The sequence below is a fragment of the Puma concolor genome, chromosome A2 (assembly GCF_028749965.1).
Source record: "Puma concolor isolate L17-30 chromosome A2, mPumCon1.1.hap2, whole genome shotgun sequence".
NCBI classification, from domain to species: Eukaryota; Metazoa; Chordata; class Mammalia; order Carnivora; family Felidae; genus Puma; species Puma concolor.
The window spans coordinates 167,924,369-167,945,404 of NC_141668.1; the positions used below are offsets into that span (position 1 = coordinate 167,924,369).

The 21,036-nt window shown below is 46.8% G+C and overlaps 1 protein-coding gene across 2 annotated transcripts in view; it reads right to left on the reverse strand.

The window, feature by feature from the left end:
- The window catches only part of LOC112852863 (long-chain-fatty-acid--CoA ligase ACSBG2), a 33,450-nt gene extending 20,770 nt beyond the window's left edge, over positions 1 to 12,680 (reverse strand). For both annotated transcript variants that reach the window (XM_086699334.1, XM_086699333.1), the window contains exons 1-3: positions 12,442 to 12,680; positions 7,358 to 7,458; positions 2,520 to 2,749 (exon numbers count right to left, since the gene is read on the reverse strand). In XM_086699334.1, the coding sequence (XP_086555460.1) occupies positions 2,520 to 2,749; positions 7,358 to 7,458; positions 12,442 to 12,455 (345 nt within the window). In that variant the 5' untranslated portion in view covers positions 12,456 to 12,680. The remainder of the gene's footprint in view (positions 1 to 2,519; positions 2,750 to 7,357; positions 7,459 to 12,441) is intronic.
- Positions 12,681 to 21,036: the final 8,356 nt, after the last annotated feature.

A 21,036-nucleotide genomic window follows, 5' to 3' on the forward strand; every position in this document is an offset into this window, starting at 1 on the left:
AGAGGGAGACATAGAATCTGAAGCAGGCTCCAGGCTCCGAGCTGTCAGCACAGAGCTCGTTGCGGGGCTCAAACCCACAAACCGTGAGATCATGACCCGAGTAGAAGTCAGATGCTCAACAGACTGAGCCCCCCAGGCGTCCCATCGTTGGCTGGTTTAGTTATATGCTGGCAAGGCTGGCAATGACCCACTGTTCTTGGGGAACCTGTAAGTGTTTGAAAGGCATCCGCTTGCTGATGCTTCCGAATGCGATGACAAGTCTTTCTGCTTAATGACAAATAGGCTGTCTTCTCTGTAGGTAGAGAGTCTCTGTTAACGTGCAGATAAACTGATTTATTACTGATCAGATCCCTGAAGATTAAGAGAGAAGGGGTCTTTAAACCCCAGATCTAAGGGCATAGCTAAAGAGGATCATCTTTCAGGAGAGGTGAACTAATCACAGCACTGTGGTGAGGCAGCCAAGCAGAAAGTCAGTGCTAACAGATGGTTCTCAGTGGTGACCTCTCATAGGCTCTCGGCAAAAGCACATGGGTGTCAGGGGAGGGGAGAGGGGAACTCAGGTCTGGGTCCAAATGTGGTAGCAATTCCTATAAATCAAAACCACCAGGCATTCCCTTTTACGTCCGTAGGAGACACTTATCACATTCATGATCAATTGGGGCATAACACATCACCACAAACTTAGCAGCTTAAAACAACACACATTTATTATCTCAGTTTCCATGGGTCAGGAATCTGGGCATAGCTTAACTGGGTCCACTGCTAAGGATCTCCTGAAGCTGCAGTTCAGGCATCAGGGGGGACTGTGGTCTCCTCTGAAGCTTGAGAATCTTCTTCCACACTTGTAGATTGTTGGCAATACTCATTCTCTTGGGGTTAAATGACTGAGGTCCTGTTTTTCACTAGCTGGCAGCTGGGGACTGCTCTCCTAGAGGTTGTCTGCCATACCCTGCCACATGGCCCTGTCCACAACATGGCAGTTTGCTTCCTCAAAGCCAGCAGAAGAATCTTTCTTTTAATGGTTTTCCTGCTTAGGTCAGGCCCACCCAGAGCATTTACCATTTTGATGAACTCCAAGTCAACCGATCAGAGAGCCCAATTTCATTTGCAAAATCTCTTCACCTTTGCCACCACAGGAGGGAAATCTCATCATAGTCACAAGCTCTGTGCATACTCAAGGGGGAAGAGTCTGTCTGTATATACCAGGGGTTGGGAATCTTGGGGGTAGTTGTAGAATTCTGCCTAACATGCCCATCAAAGTAGCCAATATGAACATTTTGTATAATGTGATGTTGGCAAGAATAATAGGTAAGCAGATTCTGTCACACCCTATGAGTGGGCATACAGAGGCACTGTTGCTATAAGAATTCATTGTATATCGGGGCGCCTGGGTGGCGCAGTCGGTTAAGACGTCCGACTTCAGCTCAGGTCACGATCTCGCGGTCCGTGAGTTCGAGCCCCGCGTCGGGCTCTGGGCTGATGGCTCAGAGCCTGGAGCCTGTTTCCGATTCTGTGTCTCCCTCTCTCTCTGCCCCTCCCCCGTTCATGCTCTGTCTCTCTCTGTCCCAAAAATAAATAAAAACGTTGAAAAAAAATTAAAAAAAAAAAAAAAGAATTCATTGTATAAAGAAGCTTCTGTGTGGCTCCATATATGGCGGCAAAGCGTGGAAACACCGTAAATGCCCACCAGTAGGGGGCTGGTTATGCCAATGTTGTTACATACGTATCTGCGTATTTTGTTGAAAGAGCATGGACTGTTTTGTTTTGTTTTGTTTTGTTTTTGGTGGTAAATCAACGTAGTAGGATCTCAGAGGGTGGCAGCCAGCCTCCAAGATGGTCCTCTCCTGGGGTTTGTATTCTTGTGTAATCCCCTCCCACACTGTATCAATGCTTGTCTGCGTGACCAGTAGAATGTGGAAAGGATAGTAGGTCACTACTAAGATTAGGTAATGGAAGACATCGTGGTTCCCATCTTGTTCATGTTTTTTTGGATCACTCATTCTGGAGGAAGCTGGCTGCTGTAAGCTGAGGACACCCAAGCAAGCCCATGGAGAAGGCCCGGAAGCGAGGAACCACGGTCCCCTGCCAACAGCCAGCCATGTAAATAAACTTACAAGTGGGCCCTGAAGCCCCACTCGAGCCTTTAGATGACAGCTTGACGACTACAACTGTGAGAGACTCTAAAACTAAATTTGGGGGTAATTTGTTACGCAGCAGTAGCTAATACCTAGAGATAAAAAAAAAAAGATTCAGAATCGTGCCTACAGTCGGCTACTGTGCATGTAAAAATTTGCATATAGAGAAATTTTATAATACACACATATCATTTATTTCCCAGAAGGATTTATAGAAGCTGGCAGTGGTGGCTGCCTTCATAACGGATGGGTCAAGGGCCAAAGGGAAAAAATCTCACCGGTTAACCTTCACGTCTTATGGTACTTCGTGCATTTTATACCATATGTACGTGTGTGTAGAATGAATGACTGAATGATGAATGAATGAGCGAATGACTCATTTACCTTGATCAAGGCTCTCGCCGCCTTCCGACAGGCCTCGTAATACTGGTTGAAATTCAGAGTTTCCCACCGTTCATTGTTCTTCGTTGCGAGGGCCGGGTAGGCCCCAAATCGGCTGACTGACTCCCGAAAAAATGCAGGGATGGTCATTGGGGTCTCATGGCCTGCCCCATGTTTTGATAGCCTCAGCAGGACTTCTCCGTCTTGATGAATGGTCCACAGCCCAGGAGTAACTGCAAACAGTCGCCAAGGTTGGGTGGCAAACGTTTTCATTAATTAAATAACTTTGGGGGAGGAGTGTCCTTTCTGACCTGAAGTACTGATTGTTGAATTAATCCCACTCCTCAGGTGAAGTCAAATGGCCAACACCAGTCCGCTCACGCTTTCTTATTTTTCCTTCCCCCTCTCAACACTTCATTACGAACAATGTCACACATACAGGAAAGGTGACGGGACTGCATAGCCACCGCCCTCTTATTCGCCATGTGGATTCCACAGCCCCCAGCATTTACTGTATTTGCTTTATCATCACATCTCTGTGCAGCCACTTCTCTGTATCCACCCATCGCTGTCTTTTTTTTTTAATGTTTGTTTATTTTTGAGAGAGAGAGAGAGACAGTGTGACCCAGGGAGGGGCAGAGAGAGAGAGGGAGAGAGAGAGGGAGACACAGAATCGGAAGCAGGCTCCAGGCTCTGAGCCATCAGCCCAGAGCCCGACGCGGGGCTCAAACTCCTGAACCGCAAGATCATGACCTGAGCTGACGTCAGACGCCCAACCGACTGAGCACCCAGGTGCCCCTCACTCTGTCTTATTCATGACGCATTTCAAAGGATGCTGCAGCCATCCATCCATTTCATTCTCAAAAATCTTTTTAACATGTGAATCGTTGTGTGTTACCCCCAGGAGGAAGTTTTTTTTTTTTTTTTTTTTTAATTTTTTTTTCAATGTTTATTTATTTTTGGGACAGAGAGAGACAGAGCATGAATGGGGGAGGGGCAGAGAGAGAGGGAGACACCGAATCGGAAACAGGCTCCAGGCTCTGAGCCATCAGCCCAGAGCCCGACGCGGGGCTCGAACTCACGGACCGCGAGATCGTGACCTGAGCTGAAGTCGGACGCTTAACCAACTGCGCCACCCAGGCGCCCCACCTCCCACCTCTTTTGAAAAAGATTTTATTTGTAAGTAATCTCGACATCCAACATGGGGCTCAGACTCACGGCCCCATGGTCGAAAGCCACACGCTCCGCCCCCTGAACCGGCCAGGCTCCCCTACTCTTTCCGCTTCTTTTTTTTTTTTTTTTTTAATTTTTTTTTCAACGTTTTTTATTTATTTTTGGGACAGAGAGAGACAGAGCATGAACGGGGGAGGGGCAGAGAGAGAGGGAGACACAGAATCGGAAACAGGCTCCAGGCTCCGAGCCATCAGCCCAGAGCCCGACGCGGGGCTCGAACTCACGGACCGCGAGATCGTGACCTGGCTGAAGTCGGACGCTTAACCGACTGCGCCACCCAGGCGCCCCCAGGAGGAAGTTTTAAGAGCCAGTGGGTGGCTCGCCATACGGCTATTCTCCTGCCACAAAAAAATGGGGATAGAAGATTCTAGAAACCCTCTCGGAGAACTGCGTGCGTGGCTCTCGACTTTATTCCACTGAAACTCATCTACTCGACAGGTGGTAGCCGAAAATGGCAGCGTGGACAGCGGGGTTTGCGAGAAAACCTGCTGAGGGACATCGTCTTTCCCCTCGACTGACGTGGGCCCCGTGGATGGGCTCCTAAAGGCTTTTGTCTGGAAGCCAGTAGAAGGAGCCCGGAGATACGTGCTGAGAGGCAGATGCTGAGCAAAGAGCGTGAGCTGTGTGTCAGTCAGCTGGGGCTGCCGTGACCGAGTGCCCCAGACGGAGTGGCTGACACAACAGACATCTGTTGTCTCAGTTCTCAAGATAAATACGAGATCAGGGTGTGGGCAGAGTTGGGTCCTTCTGAGGCCGTGATGGAGAATCCGTTCCATGCCTCTGCCCTAGTTTCTGGCGAGTTGCTGGCAATGTTGGGAGTTCGTGGCTTACAGAAGCATCACCCCGGGTCTCTGCCCTCAGCGTTCGCCCTGTGCACGTCTGTGCCCAGCTTGTCCCTTTCATATGGAAAACTGGTCATACTGGGTTAGGACCCACGCAAATGACCTCATGTTAACTAATCGCATCTGCAAAGACCCTGTTTCCAAATAAGTCACATTCTGTGCTGTTGTGTGTTAGGATTGCAACATTAGAATTTTGGGGTGTATCTTCGTTCTTTTGACCGCTATAGCAAAATACGATACACTGGGTATCGTTTAAACAACAGGCATTTATTTCTCATGGTTCTGGAAGCCAGGAAGTCAAAGATCAAGGCACTAGGAGGGTCAGCGTCTGTTGAGAACCTGCTTTCTGGTTCATAGCGTCTTTTCGCTGTGTGCTCACCAGCCAGAAGGGGCAAGGGTGCTCCCTGGGGCCCCTCTTATTAGGGCCCTGATGCGGTTAGTGTGGGCTTCACCCTCATTTCCTGATCCTCTCTCGAAGGCCCCACCTCCTAATGCAATCACATTGGGGTTAAGTTTCAACATACAAGTTTTCTGTAGAGGGACACAAATATTCAGACCGTAACAGGGGGACACAGTTCAACCCATGACAGCCTACATCAAGGGCAGGCTAGTTCACAGAGGCTCCCCCTCACCAAACCGCCCACCCCCAAGGAGAAGTAGGAGGAGGAAGTATGACAGCTCACAGTGGGCAACAGGGGAGGACGTGGTCAAGGACATGAGAGGGCAGCACGGCAGGCCTCCCCACCCCCACTGCCCCAGGCATCCGGCCTGAAGCCTGGGGGAGGGGGGAAGCTTTAACTAGGACAGGATTGTGGAGGGGAGTCACCTGGATACTGCTTGGGGTTATTTTAATGACTGCATTGGGTTTAATGATGTTCCCTCCAGATTCATGTCAGAATACATCAGGTCAGAATATGACCTGATTTGGAAACGGGGCCTAGGCAGGTGCAACCAGTTGTAGGGTTGGCCCTAAATCCAGTGGCTGGTATCCTTAAGAGGAGAGGACACAGAGACACACAGAGAAGGCCACGTAACGACAGAGGCAGAGATTGCAGTAGGGAAGGCCAGGGACTGCCAATGGCCACCAGAAGCCCGAAGCCTGGAACAGATTCTCCAACACAGCCTCCAGCAAGAGCCAGCCCAGCCGACGCCTTGATCTCAGACTTCAGGCCTCTAGAACCGCGACAGAATGAGTTTCTGTTTCCAGCCACCTGGTCTGGGGTACTGTGGTACGGCAGCCCTTGGGAATGTGACACGGTGACCGGAACGAGATTTTGAAGATGATTATCATCTGAGAATGACCCTCAAAGTTGTCATTCTTGCCAACATGCTGTGCACTTGGAAGAGAGCAGCTGTGAAAGATAATGAAGGCCCCTTATCTCGTGATGCTCCCTGAGCCTTGTTCCAGCAGTGAAGTGGTTACTGCATAGTGATAAACATCGTTACCATATAGCTGCACTGTTTATATATTTATTATATAGAGAATACAAATGTGATATAATTAATACATAGTTACAGTATATCTGTACTATGTTATGTATATGTCCATACCACATAAATATCATTACATCTGCAATAGATAGATAGTATGTGTGTATATATATATATGTGTATATATATATGTGTGTGTGTGTATATATATACACACACACACATGCCATTACATCTGTACTGTATCATATCTGCTCTCTATACACATGGACTATATTATTACATCTGTACTATATATACACAATTGGATCTGTACTATTGTACTCTCTCTATATAGTTCTAGCCATGTGTATTGTTATATCTGCACTATATATAATTATACATAAGTATATAATATTATATAAATAATATAAATAAATATTTATACTTTTATTTATAAAAATAATATAAAGGAGCGCCTGGGTGGCTCCGTCGGTGGAGCATCCGACTTCGGCTCAGGTCATGATCTCGTGGTCCGCGAGTTCGAGCCCCACATCAGGCTCTGTGCCGAGAGCTTACAGGCCGGAGCCTGCTTCGGATTCTGTGTCCCCCTCTCTCTCCGCCCCACCCCTGCTTGTGCTCTGTCTCTCTCTGTCTTTCAAAAATGAATACACACAAAATTAATTAATATAAATATTTATATTATTTATTCCCATGAATATAAATATTTATACTTTTTATTTATATAAATAATATAAATATATATACTTTTATTTATATAAATAATATATATAAATATGTAATAATATGTTTAAAAATATATATGCTCTACATATATGATTATATATAATTATATTTGCACTATATAATTACATAAGTGTGTTATACATATAAATAAATATATATAATTATATACATACATATATATATATATATATATATATATATATATATATATGTAATTATGTCTGTACCACATATACATGGTTCTGGGGTACTTTACCCACATGGCTTGCTGTCCTAACAGAGGTATTATTATCAATGCCCTGTGGTACAAGTGATACAAACGAGGCTTCAGAAAAGCAAACCACTCACCACTGTCACAGGACTGGCAGGGCTCTGCTCTGACTGACGTGGCCCCACTGTCAGCAGCCTGCCTGTGCTGCCTGCCCTCCCTATCAGGTGTAGGTAGCAGTACCCCACTCCTCGACCCCCTGTGTCAGGCGCCTCAGCCACAGTTAGGGGCCCGGGCAAGGATCAGCTGTGTCCTGACTCTCTGGGCCCCAGGCTCCTTTCTCAAAAGGCTCGGCCGAGTCTGTGTGCCTTTCTTTCCCACGAGCGTTCTCGCCAGCATACCTTTGGTTTCACTCATGTCCAATTCAGGGTCTACAGTTTCCTCTTCATGAGCCATTGGGAGTTTAGCCCTTCCAGGTCCAGAGAGGCCATTCTTCACAGCACTGCAAGGCACAAAGCAGGGGGCTTAGCAGGACTGGCAAAGGGGCTGCAGGTCTGAAGCCAACTTCCATCCACTGGTCATGTCTGCCTGGAATCCTGGGAATAGATTAGTCATGCCTGTCCTGGGCGTAGGAGGGGAGGAGAGGGTCTATGTGCCAGATCCTAGAGCAGTTGTAAGCCCAGAGGGCATTCAGTCTGTGAGTTTCCAGAAGAGTCTCTTAAATGCTTAGAATATAGGGACCAAGTCTATATGTGGTATGTGGGTAAGAAAACATTTTAACCTGCCCAAGGGAAAGAAACTTACAGGAGAGTTCTGTTCTGGTAGGTTGTCTTTTTTTTTTTTTTTTAGCATTCATTTTTGAAAGGCAGAGAGAGACAGAGCGCAAATGGGGGAGGGGCAGAGAGAGAGGGAGACACAGAATCGGAAGCAGGCTCCAGGCTCTCAGCTGTCAGCACAGAGCCCGACACGGGGCTCGAACCCACGGACCGTGAGATCATGACCTGAGCCGAAGTTGGACGCTTAACCGACTGAGCCACCCGGGCGCCCCTGTTCTGGTAGGTTGTCTTTTCTTTCAACGTTTTTTGTTTTTGTTTTTGTTTTTTTAATTTTTGGGACAGAGAGAGACAGAGCATGAATGGGGGAGGGGCAGAGAGAGAGGGAGACACAGAATCGGAAGCAGGTTCCAGGCTCTGAGCCATCAGCCCAGAGCCCGACGTGGGGCTCGAACTCCCGGACCGCGAGATCGTGACCTGGCTGAAGTCGGACGCTTAACTGGCTGTGCCACCCAGGCGCCCCAAGTTGTCTTAAAGATAGTACAACATGAAAGTCCAGAGGACGTAAAGGAGAAATGGTAAATCTTGCTACATAAGAAGTTTTTCATTTCCCATATGGCAAAAGATTGACATAAACAAAAGATCAACAACAAACTGAGAGAAAATATGAGTAACGTGTGACAGATGAAGGCCTGATCTCCTTTATATGCGAACAACTCCAGTGGACCGTAAGAAAAAATCTAAACCCCAATGGAAGGTGGGCAAGGGGCATAAATAGGAAGTTCTCTGAAACAAATCTTACAGTGACTTTTTCAGTCATAAGAGAAATGCGATAGAAAATATTAGGATGGGATTCTCGCCTGTCTGATTGCGTAAGATCAAAAAGGATTGAAAAGTATATTAGCAAGGATGCGGGAAAACAGACACTCTCATATGTTGCAAGACGGACAGAGCCCCCTTGGAAGACATTGGTCAGTGGTCAGACTTCAGATCGCGTGGTCGCTAACCCATCCTTGGAGGATGGTGCAGATTCTGGCTGTCAGGGTCCTTGCACACTCACTAACTGGACTGTCTTGTTCGAAGCCTTTCGTGTATGATGGGGTCAACCCCCACTCTTTAACCTTGTTTGATTTTCAGTAGGTTCATCCTCAAACTGATGAAGCAACATTCTTTTAAACATTTACTTAAGAGAAATCAATAATTATTTTCCTGGACTAAATTATGTTCCCCTAAATTCATATGTTGAAATCCTAACCCTCCAATGTGATTGTATTTGGAGATGGAACCTTCCCAGGGACGTAATTCAGGTTAGATGAAGTTCTAAGAGCGGAGCCCTGATCCAACAGGGTTAGTGTCCTTATAAGAGGAAAGGAAACTAGTTCTTGCTCTGTCTTCACCATGTGAGGACACAGCGAAGAGACAGCTGTCTGCAAGCTCCGAAGAGGGTTGTCACCAGAAACCCGCCGTGATAACACCTTGATCTTGGACTTCCAGCCCCCAGAAATGAGAGAAAATAAATTTCTGCCAAGCCACCCATTCAGCGGTATTTTCTTCGGGCAGCCAAAGCAGACTAATAGAGTTGCAAAAATATTTAGAAGATGTGAAAATACTAAATGTTGTTTAATGAACTTTTGAATTTTAACGAATCAAAATTTCCCGAACATTTGGACATTGGCCACACACGTTTCCTTAATCAGATTCCCCTAAGCATGTGGTTAAAACCACAAATCCGGTATGCCATTTTGTCCCAATCAAAGACGTCTGCAGATGTCATCAACTGTCCCCTTGGAGGCCAAAATTGCTGGCTGACATTGATTGAAAACGATGTGTTGGCAGTTTCCAAGAAAGAAAATTGTATTATCTTGTCCATGACAGACATTATACTTCACGCAAGAATCAAGCCGTTCTACCTTCTAGATCTGCGGTTAATGTTCTGCAAGAACCAGGGACACAGCAGACGAGAACCTGACGATACGCGGTTGGCCAAATGTAGCCCTGTAGCCTGCACACAGTTCTACACTAGCAGGCACTGGCTTTGTATTTCAGTGAAAGCAGGTAGCTAAAAAGGCACATGACAACATGAACTTAAGTGAGTCTCTGTGGCATTTACACACACAGAGTACATCAATCCGTGGGACAAAGCAAACAGCCAAAGAATCTGGATGAAGCTGTGAACAACCACGTAAAGACAATTGTAAAATATGCCACAAAAGAGGAAACCAGGAGAGCCTTGGACCCAGGCCCGGACCAGGAGGTGTGGCCCAGAATCTTAGGGTCACCCTTGATCCACCCTTGAGTTCCTACTTTTGCCTCCATTGCTCTATCATCCCATTCAGTCCATCATTCCATCCACCCATCTTTCCTTCTTTCCGTCCATCTTTCCATCCACTCATCCATTCATCCATCTACCCATCACCTAACCATCTTACCTCCCTCCCTCCCCTGCTTTGTCTCTCCCACCTCTCTTTTCTCCCTTCTCCCTTCCTTGCTTCTGTCTCCTTCTCTCCTCCCTCCCGCCCTCTCCCCCTTCCCCCCACCGTGTCCGTCTCCGTCCCCACATCTGACCTATCAGCAAACTCCATCAGCTTAGTCTTGCAAATGGGTCCCCACATTCTGCACCTGCTGTCCCTTATGCTAAAAACACTGTTCTCCCTCATCCTCATCTATCAATCTCTCCCCAAACTCAGCCTCTGCTTATGAGTCTTTTCTTCAGGGGAATATCCTTGGTTATCTCAGGCTGGGCTAGACCCTACACCCTCTAATTCCACCGTCTCTTTCCCTTTATTGCATAATCTAGGTTTGTCACTAGGTAGGGGTGTGTGTGTGTGTGTGTGTGTGTGTGTGTGTGTGTATCTTGTGGATCATTATATCCCTAACACGTAACACAGTGCCTGACACACAAAAGGGGTTGACTCAATATTAGGCAAATGAGTCTATATCTAAATATACTGATTCAGTAGACCTGTGGTTCTTAACCAAGGGCCATTCTGGGCCCCTGGGGACACCTGGCAGTGTCTGGGGACATTTTGGGAGTCACAATTAGGGGATGCTACTGGCGTCTAGTGGGCAGAAGTAGAAGATGCTGCTCAATGCCCTGCCATGCCCAGGATAGCCCCTCACGACTAAGAATTCTCAGACCCCGAAGGTCAACAGGGCCAACATTGAGAAACCCTGGACAAGACAAGGCAGTCACAAGGTGCAGATGGCAAAAGCACAATTTGGGAGCCATACCCTGAGTCATTTCCTGGTGCTCCTGGGCTGAGAGGATCCTGGGAAAACCAGCAGCCCCGTTAAGACCAAGACTGCATTTAATACAGAACAACAACAGCAATCACGGAGAGTAACAGAAGGATCTCTCCTGTGCACCAAGTACTGTTCTGAAAGTTTTACACACATGAACTCATTTAATCTTCACAATAATCCTAGGAGGTAGTTACTATTATTTACTGTTATCCCCACTTTACAAATAGAACACAGCAAGGTTAGTTTGCCTGTGGTCACAGCATAATTTTGTCTTCTTCATCTTGGGAGCATTCGTTCGTTCATGGGCAGCTGGTACATGGAGATGGGTAGGATTCTACAACCAAGCTAAGGTCAAACCCAGCCATGTGTTAAACGAATTTTGACCAGATGAAGAATGTCTACTTACTGAAACATCAGAAAACAGGAAGTCAAGACAAGTCACTGACTGGGGATAAGATATTTGCTTGGATCATATACCAAGAAATAATTCATACCCATAATGTGACAAGAGCACCTCTGGATTAAAAAAAAAGTATAGGTAAACTTTCAGATATGTTTTTCATGTTATTTTATACGCAAGACGCTTCACAATTTTAAAAGGTCACACAGGATTTATTGTAACTGCAAAAGTTATTCAACGTTAAACATCTGTCAACATGAGTTGCTGCATTTAAGGGACAAAGGGTGGAAAAACATGATCTCCTCAAGGTAGAATTTGATGAAATATCGATTTTTTATGAAAATCCTTAACAAATAAGAAATGGAAGACATTTCCTTAACTAGCAGAAGCATGCAATAAATATTATACTTAATAACAGCAATGAAAGCACTGGAAGAATTTCTAAGAAGTAAGGAATAAGACAAAGATGTCAGCTGTCACTGCTGCTATCCAGCATTGATCTGAAGGTTCTTAGTCAATGCAATAAGATAAGAAAAATAAATGAAGGGGATATAGATCGGGAACAGACAGCATTGTCATTTTGCACCTAATATGATTAACTGCTAGACTATCCAATAAACTGAACAGCTATTAGAAATAAAAATTTCTAGGGGCGCCTGGGTGGCTCAGTCGGTTAAGCGGCTGACTTCGGCTCAGGTCATGATCTCGTGGTCCGTGAGTTCGAGCCCCGCGTCGGGCTCTGTGCTGACAGCTCAGAGCCTGGAGCCTGCTTCGGATTCTGTGTCTCCCTCTCTCTGACCCTCCCCCGTTCATGCTCTGTCTCTCTCCTTCTCAAAAATAAATAAACGTTAAAAAATTTAAAAAAAAGAAATAAAAATTTCTATAAGGTTATCAATATTCGAAGATCAATAGCTGTTTTTGTACACCAGCACAATCAATGAGAAAATGCAACACAGGTAAGGATACTGAGAGTCTAGCTCAAGGTCAAAATGTGTGCCTCCTGCTGAATGGCAACGAGACACTGAATCCCAAAGGACCCCCACATGCTCCTCTCCCATATCACTGTCACCTGCCACTTATCATGAGTCCTGGCCATCACAACATGTCTTTGGTCGCTGAAACATCTGGGCAGTCAAAGTGTTTTCTTCTTCTGCAAAGATGATAAACAGGTTGCCCCTCCTGGAAATCTGGACATGTGCTGCCCCTTGCCAGCCCTCGTCACTGTCTGGGTCCAGCCAGAATGGTTGTGGTGACGAGAAGCAGGGAGGTGGTCCGTATTCCTCTCCAACAGCCTTCTACCTCATTCAACCTTCCAGAACCTTCCATCCCTGCCACCTCTTGTGACATCACTGTCTGTCCCTGTCTCCCCACCCCACCCCCACTCCTGGAGGAGACCGCGGCTGGGGCAGGAGGATTGCTGTTCTCGTCTCACTCACTCATTGGTTCGTGCGTGCATATGTGCAGGTACCTCATTTCTGCAGTGGAATTTGTGGAATTGATACAAAGCTACAAAGCCACAGCACTTACACTGTGCATCGGGTTAGATGCTGGGGACACAAAGAGGACCAAAACCAGATGAAATCTGTTCAGGAAGACAGTTGGGAAACGTAGAATTGTGCAAATGAGTGCAAACTTAACAATAATGCAGAGACCCACAGAGTGCCAAGTGGTTTCAATGAGGAACCTGACGTGGGGAGGTCAGGAGAGGTTCCCCAAATGGAGACAGAAAGGATCCCGCCACTTTCTATTACACTGCCCTACTTTATGGGTCTTCAGTCAGCCTCCCCTTCTCTATGTCCGTTTCACTCATTGCTGCTTCCCTGGGAGGGCACAGAGTAGCTGCTCAATACATAAAGATTTATCAACCAAATATTCTGCCCTGCTGAGAAGAAGGGACAGGAGGCTTCCATTGTCTCCGGAGCCTTCTGGGTGGCTCAGGTCTGCAGCTGACCAGTGTTCACAGAGTACTGGGGCAGCTGTGGCTGGGAGAGCCAATGCCCACCGATATCCACTAGGCTGCTGCTTCTCCAGACCCCTCACCTAAAGGCTGTGTTCCCCAAGACCCTTGATGCATGTGGTCATCTGGCTAAATCTTGACCCGTGGTATGTGGACAGAAGTGATGGAGGCCACTTTGGGGTCATGCCTTTAACGGACGGGACATGGCATTCATGGATAGGCAAGTTCGCAGGGACAGAAAGTAGAACAGAGGTTGCAAGGGGCTGGGGACGGGGGGATGGGGAGTGACTGCTGATGGATAGAGTCTACCCTTGCAGTGATGGGAATGTCTTAGAGCTGGCGGTGGTGGCTGCATAACATTGTGAATGTACTAAATGCCACTGGGTTGTCCACTTTAAGCTGGTTAATGGCTCATCTCATGTGAATTTTTCCTCAATTAAAACTTTTTTAATGTTTATTTTTGAGAGAGAGAGAGCACAAGTTGGGGAGGAGCAGAGAGAGAGGGGGGGAGACACGGGATCCGAGGCAGGCTAGAACCCACGTGGGGCTCGGACCCACCAACCGTGAGATCATGACCTGAGCCAGTCAGACACTTAACTGACTGAGCCACCCAGGTGCCCCCCTCAATTAAAATTTTTTTAATAAATAGGTTATTCTGACCCTGTGGCACGATTTATACTCAGAATGCACCCCATTAGAGCCACGAAAGGTCAGAGAGGCCAAGCCACTTGGCTGAGGTCACACAGGAAGCAAGTGACAGAGGGACGCCAGTCCTGCCCAGCCCCGTAACTCTGTTCTGTCCCAGCTCTTCACAGAACATCTGGACTCTATGAGAGTCTTTGAGTTGTGGTCCCCAGACCTGAGCAGCGCTTCCTTAATACGGCCTAGTAGCTGCACTGTGGTAGAACTGTCCCTGACTTTACTGATGGGAAATCAGAGAGGCTAAGTAATTTGCCCAAGGGCACGCAGCCGGTCAGAGGCAGGGCGTTTGAGAATGCCAGTTCTAGACCCACATCACTTCTCTGAGCTTCGCTCCGTCCTGGCCGACATGGAAATTCTTCCTACGGGGTGTCTGGGCTCTCCTTCTGTCTGTGTCCTCCAGACAATTAGCAAGGACCTGACCCTGCATGTGCACAGCTCACAGCCCTCTAGTCCTGGCCCTGTCAGATCCTGTCTGTATTGAAAACGTTGGCGGGGGGCGCCTGGGTGGCGCAGTCGGTTAGGTGTCCGACTTCAGCCAGGTCACGATCTCGCGGTCCGTGAGTTCGAGCCCCGCGTCGGGCTCTGGGCTGATGGCTCGGAGCCTGGAGCCTGTTTCCGATTCTGTGTCTCTCTCTCTCTCTGCCCCTCCCCCGTTCATGCTCTGTCTCTCTCTGTCCCAAAAATAAATAAACGTTGGAAAAAAAAAAAAAAAAGAAAACGGCGGTTTGTTCATCGTGGATTTGGGGCATTCGTGTTGTTTCTTTAACCTACTGCATTAAAGTGCTGTTCATCTTGGTGGCTGGTTGTTTGAGTGTTGCCTTGTTTTTGGTTTTGTTTTTGTTTTGGCTTCTCCTTAAGTTTTCTCCCCTCACCCCAGCCCTGCATCCTATTTATTAACCCAGTTCATGTCTGTGACTGGTTGTTCTGGGAGCTGAAGTGGACCTTAACCTCTCTTAATATGATGATGGTAGCAGACCGTACAGCCATTTCCAGCCCCAGAAAGGGTGGAAAAGCAAAATCCCCTTTCCCAGACTCCTCCACAGTGGCAAGTGCTGCGTGACCATCTTGACCAATAAAACACAAGGGCAGGTCAGTCTCTGCCAGCACATCTGCTTTAAAGGACAAGCAGGAGGGGCGCCTGGGTGGCTCAGTCGGTTAAGTGTCCGACCTCGGCTCAGGTCATGACTTCACGGTTCGTTCTTTTCTTCTGGAACGGAGATGTACTGTATGGAGCCATGGCAGCCATTTTGCAATCATGAAGCGACAGTTAAGGGGCACAAGAAAGAAGCCAGCAGCTTAAGACATTAAGGTCCTGGGACCTTGATGGCAACAGTGAGTAGCTGAATCAATGCCAGCATCCATTTACATGTCGATTTCCCATCTGGTGAGAAAAAAGTAACTCCAGTTTTTTAAAGGTTTTATTTTTAAATAATCCCAACGCCCAATGTGGGGTTTGAACTCATAACCCTGAGACCAAGAGTGGCGCAGGTGCCCCAAGCCCCTATTTTAAAACCTGCTTCGGTTAGATTTTCTTTTAGATGCAGGTCAAATGCTAACTGCTATGATCTTCAAATGAGAGTTCTGGGCTGACTAGAAGTTAGCAGTTTATGATGGGTGTAAGTTATCTAGCTAAGTAATTAGCCCCAGTTTCTCAAGACAAAAGTCTGAACCTCATTCGTGAGGCCCACATACTGTTGGTAGCAATGCATCAGTACAACTCTGTTGAAGAAAAACTTGACTGTGTTTGTCAAAAATTTAAAACATAGATCCTTTTTCCCCTGTCCCTGTATTGAGTCAATTTAGTATTGGGGGGGGGGGGCTAACCCGTTACTTTTTTTATTTAAATTAATTCCTAGAGGCACCTGGGTGGCTCAGTCGGTTAAGCATCCGACTTCGGCTCAGGTCATGATCTCACAGTTCGTGAGTTCGAGCCCCGCGACGGGCTCCGTGCTGACAGCTCAGAGCCTGGAGCCTGCTTCAGATTCTGTGTCTCCTTCTCTCTCTGCCCCTCCCCCGCACACACACATTCTGTTTCTCTTTCTCTATGAAAATAAACAAGTATATATTTTTTTAAAAAAAGGAAGTTGCTAAGAGAACAGATCTTAAAAGTTCTCATCCCAAGAAAAAAAATTCTAAGTACCTACAATGATGGTAACAGGATTTGTGATCACTTTGCAATATATGCAGATAGAATTGTGTTGTACATCTGAAACTAATGTTATACGTCAGTTATATCTCAATTAAAAAAAAAACAGGATAAAATAACAAGGCAAAACAGAAACAAAGCCCGCAGGTAGAGGGCCGGATTTGGCCCACCGCGTGGCGGTTTGGCGTTCCCTGCTGTAGACCAGCCTTGGTGATTTTCAGTTTTACTTTTTCCAGACAAAAGTCGTTGCGTTTTGTCACAGCTCCCCCTGGTGGGAGCTTCCACATCTCTCTCTACCTTCCAGGCAGCCGAGACGGACTGTCCAGACGGGACTCCCCGCTGTGGTGGTTTTAATTTATACATTGTTTCCCTGTTGTTCCGGTATCAAAAAGATGAGAAAGGTTTATCCCGAAGTAACAGCCCCTTGTGCTGTGTCTGCTACTCAAATCCCTCCACTAGCAACCAACCCTTTTCAACACTGACTCTTTCCCCTGGTATTAACCTTACTTTCAGACATTGTCTTTTTTGACTTCCTCTTACGGCCTTGCTCTCTGACGATTTCCTACGCGGTTTAATATTTTTTCCATTATGTTTGCCTTAGGCCTACCGGTAGGTTTGTTTTGTTTTGTCTTTTCGTTTTGCCGTGTGCTTGAACACACAGGACAAAGATTGGCAAACTGCAACCATTAGGCCAAGTCCGGCCTTCTGCCTGTTCTCATAAATCAAGTTTTATTGGCACATAGTCATGCCTGTTCGTGTATTTCTTGTCTCTGGCTACTTTTTGTGCTATAACAACAAAGATGCGTAGTTGCGACAGAGACCATAGGACCCCCAAAGCCAAAAATGTTTGTTATCTGGCCCGGAGAGAAAAAGTTTGCCAACCCCTGATATCGGGCAATACATCAGTTCTTTCTTTTCCCTCCTGGGAATCTTGGACTCTGAGCCCACTCTCCACTCAGTTCCATTCTTCCTGTCTGTTCTTATGTGGGATGAGGTCATGCTGGATTTGGGTGAGTCCTAAATTCAATGACTAGTGTCCTTATGGGAGAGACGCACAAGGAGCCGGAGGGGGGCTCCCAGTAGAGATATCTCCCGGCAAAGGCCCCAGTCCCCACATAATGTCACTTTTCATAATTTGTGAATGGCTTGTAAAATAATTCCTATCACCTGTCAACTATAATTTTACCTGTGGCACAACTTACAAAAGTTGTTTGTCATTTCTTTTTTTTTTTTTTTTAACTGTTTATTTATTTTGAGAGACAGCAAGAGAGGGTGAGAGGGGGAGGGGGAAGTGCAGAGAGAGAGAGAGAGAGAGAGAGAGAGAGAATCCCAAGCCCCAAGACGTGGGGCTCGATCCCGCAACCCTGGGATCATGACCTGAGCCTATATGATGAGTTGGACGCTTTAGCGACTGAGCCACCCAGGCGCCCCTGTTTGTCATTTCTTATCAACTGTGTTTGCGTACAAAGTTTCTTGCCAGTTGTGCGTATCAAGAATTGGAGGACAGGGCACCTGGGTGGCTCATTTGGTTGGGCATCAGACTCTTGATTTCAGTTCAGGTCATGATCTCATGGGTCATGAGTTCGAGATCTGCATCGGGCTCTGCACCGACAGTGTGGAGCCTGCTTTGGGATTCTCTTTCTCTCCTCTCTCTCTGCCCCTCCCCTGTTCTCTCTTTCTCTCTCTCTCAAATAAATAAATTAATTTAAGAAAAAAGAGTTGGAGGAAATTGGGACCCATCCAAATGCCCATCAACAGGGGAGTAGATAGCTAAATCCTGGTGTATTCATACAATGCAATACTACTCACCAGTAGTTTTTAGGGTGAATAAATGATGACTCAACAATAGGGGTGAATCTCACAGACATAATTTTACACAAAGAATCAGGCACAAGAGAGTCCGTTCTGTGTACTCCCGTCACCGTGAAGTCAAGAGTAAGCAAAAGCCGTGTGGCGTTACAAGTCAGAATCGTGGGCGCAAAGGTGTTTACTGGGAAAGGACGTGAGGGAGCCATCTAGAGGGCTGGGAGTGTTCCGGGGACAAAGGTCCACACACGTGTAAAAAGTTACACATAGGTAAAAAAATGAACAACTGTTCGCTTTGAGGTACATAAGTTATAGCCCAGGAAAAAAGAAAAGTGTAAAATGCTTTTTTTTTTAAATTTCATAACATTCTCAAACAATTTGAAAAGACCATTAGCAAAATGTGTCCATCGGAAACGGGAGTTAGTGATCACAAGCATGGAAGTTAATTTAAAAAGTTATTCACCCAAGGGGCACCTGGGTGGCTCAGTCAGACTCCTTGGGATTCTCCGTCTCCCCCCCACCCCCCGCCCCTCCCCAGCTTGTGCACGCTCTCTCTCAAAATAAATAAATAAATAAATGTTTTTTAAAAAATAATTTTGGGGGCACCTGGGTGGCTCAGTCGGTTGAGCATCCGACTTCGGCTCAGGTCATGATCTCACTCACAGTTTGTGAGTTCGAGCCCCGCATCGGGCTCTGTACTGACGGCTCAGAGCCTGGAGCCTGCTTCCGATTCTGTGTCTCCCTCTCTCTCTGCCCCTCCCCCGCTCACACTCTGTCTCTCTCTCTCTCTCTCTCTCTCTCTCAAAAATAAATAAGCATTAAACAATAAAAGTAAATCAAATGAAGAAGAATTTTTGACAGCTTTTGTCACCGAATTGTTTCTCTTGCCCGTTTTCTAAAACCCTTCCATGCCTCTTTTTATCATCTCTCCTCCCCTTTGCCCTGTCATTCTCAGGCAATATGGAACGTTGGCACGGCCATTCTGTTCCCCTGCTTCCTGGTTGCCTAGAAGTGGTTAAGACTGAAAAAAATGGGATTTAAGGGGGAAAAAATGTGCTTGACGTGGATTCAGCCAGCCCTTGCGAAGGCTGTCCGAGGTCACAGCAGTTTGCTATGGAAATGATTCAGTATCGCGGAGAAATGTGGCAGCCAGTGGCCAGAAAGCCATGAGAAAAATAAGGATCTTGGTGGCACACAGGTGTTTTCCACACAAAATCCACTATTCAGAAGCTGCATCATTATGGAAATTGTCCTTTTGTGCCACCCTTGAAAGGATCAGATGCTCAGGTCTGTGCCAAAAAAGTGCCTTTTAAAACCTTCCCCCCACCAATTCATAAATGGTCTTTAAAGTCCTAATAGCACTGGTTAATTAACAGCCATTAGTTAAATAAAAACAGTCAATTAGGAAGAAGCCCTTCTGGGAGGGGGAAAAAAAAAAAGTTTTAACAACCACCGAGGGGAAATCCTTTCAAGGAGATTTGGAAAGCTCCCAGAGGGATGTATTTCATACCATTCTTGGACTCAAAACTCATTTTTGGTGGTCCTGTGGTTTTACTGGTTAATTCTTTTCTTGTAAACATGTGGTGAAACTTTTTTTAAATTTAATTTTTATTTGATCTTTCAGCCAAAGCTATCTTTCCATTTTATTCTGCTTTCAGGTTTTTTTTTTTTTTACACCCCCCCCCCCCGCCAAAAAAACCCAAATCTGATTGGAATAGTAATGTTTGTGCTTGGAAATACAGACACACAGACATGCAGACAGCCTCAACAGTACGAAAAGATCTATGGAGAAAAGCTCAGCCTTTCTCCTCGTGTGTATGTTCCCTGATTATGCTCACTCTCTTCCAGGAATGTTCTCTCCATAAGCAAGCAGGCTGCAGAAGAGCCACGAGAGGTCCTGAGTAGAGGCCGAGCACATGGGTACCCCCCCCACCCCCCCACCCCGGCTCTGTGGTTTATTAGCTCCCTGAGTTTTCTCCAAGGAGCCTTCGGTGGCAGTCACCAAGGCCAGGGCTCAGCAAAGGGGAGCAGGGACTCGCTCTCAATATCAATCTGTTTGCAACCCGATCCCTGAGTTACGGCACCTGGAGTGTTCCCGGGGACCTGGACCTTTCAGGGTTTAAAAAAAAAAAAAACATTTAAAAAATCATTGCTTAGGGGCGCCTGGGTGGCGCAGTGGGTTAAGCATCCGACTTCAGCCAGGTCACGATCTTGCGGTCCGTGAGTTCGAGCCCCGCATCAGGCTCTGGGCTGATGGCTCAGAGCCTGGAGCCTGTGTCTCCCTCTCTCTCTGCCCCTCCCCCGTTCATGCTCTGTCTCTCTCTGTCCCAAAAATAAATAAACGTTGAAAAAGAATTTTTTTTTAAATAAAAAATCATTGCTCAGATATAATCCACATAACATAAACGCCATCGTATTAAAGTGTGTAAGCTGGTGGTTTTAGCATATTTAGAGTGTCACGTGCTCATTCCCATCGCTGAATTCCAGAACATTTTCACTACCCCGGAAGGAAACCCCCAACATCTGACCCCGTTACACAGGCCCTCAATTCCCCCTCTCCGGGTCCCTGCCAGCCGCTAATCCGATGTCTCGTGGGCACGGAATCCCACATCTCGTGGCCTCTTGTGTCTGGTTTCTCTCACTGAGCGTCGTGTGTCCCGTGTTCATCTCCGCGTGTCACCGCTTCACTCGTTCTGGCTGCATACTAGTCCCACCGTGTAACTACACCCCGTTTTGTTCATCCATTCAGCCGCCGGTGGCCATCTGGGTCCTTGCCGCGTTTTGGTCCTTGTGCGTAATCTGCCACAGACATTCGTGGGCCAGTTCTGGTGCGGACGAATGTTTCCCATCCCTTTGGGCATTTACCTAGTAGGGTTGCTGGGTCGTAGGAGAACTGGGTTGAGGTTTTCCGTTTAAACAGCGGGAAAGTCCCAGGGAAGCCAGGAGGTGTTGGCCACACCCTGTGAACGATGCCTCCTTGATGTCATTGGCCCTGGACCTTTGGCTGAGAGGACAAAGCAAGCAGGAATGCGTCCTGTTCCCTCCACCGCCAC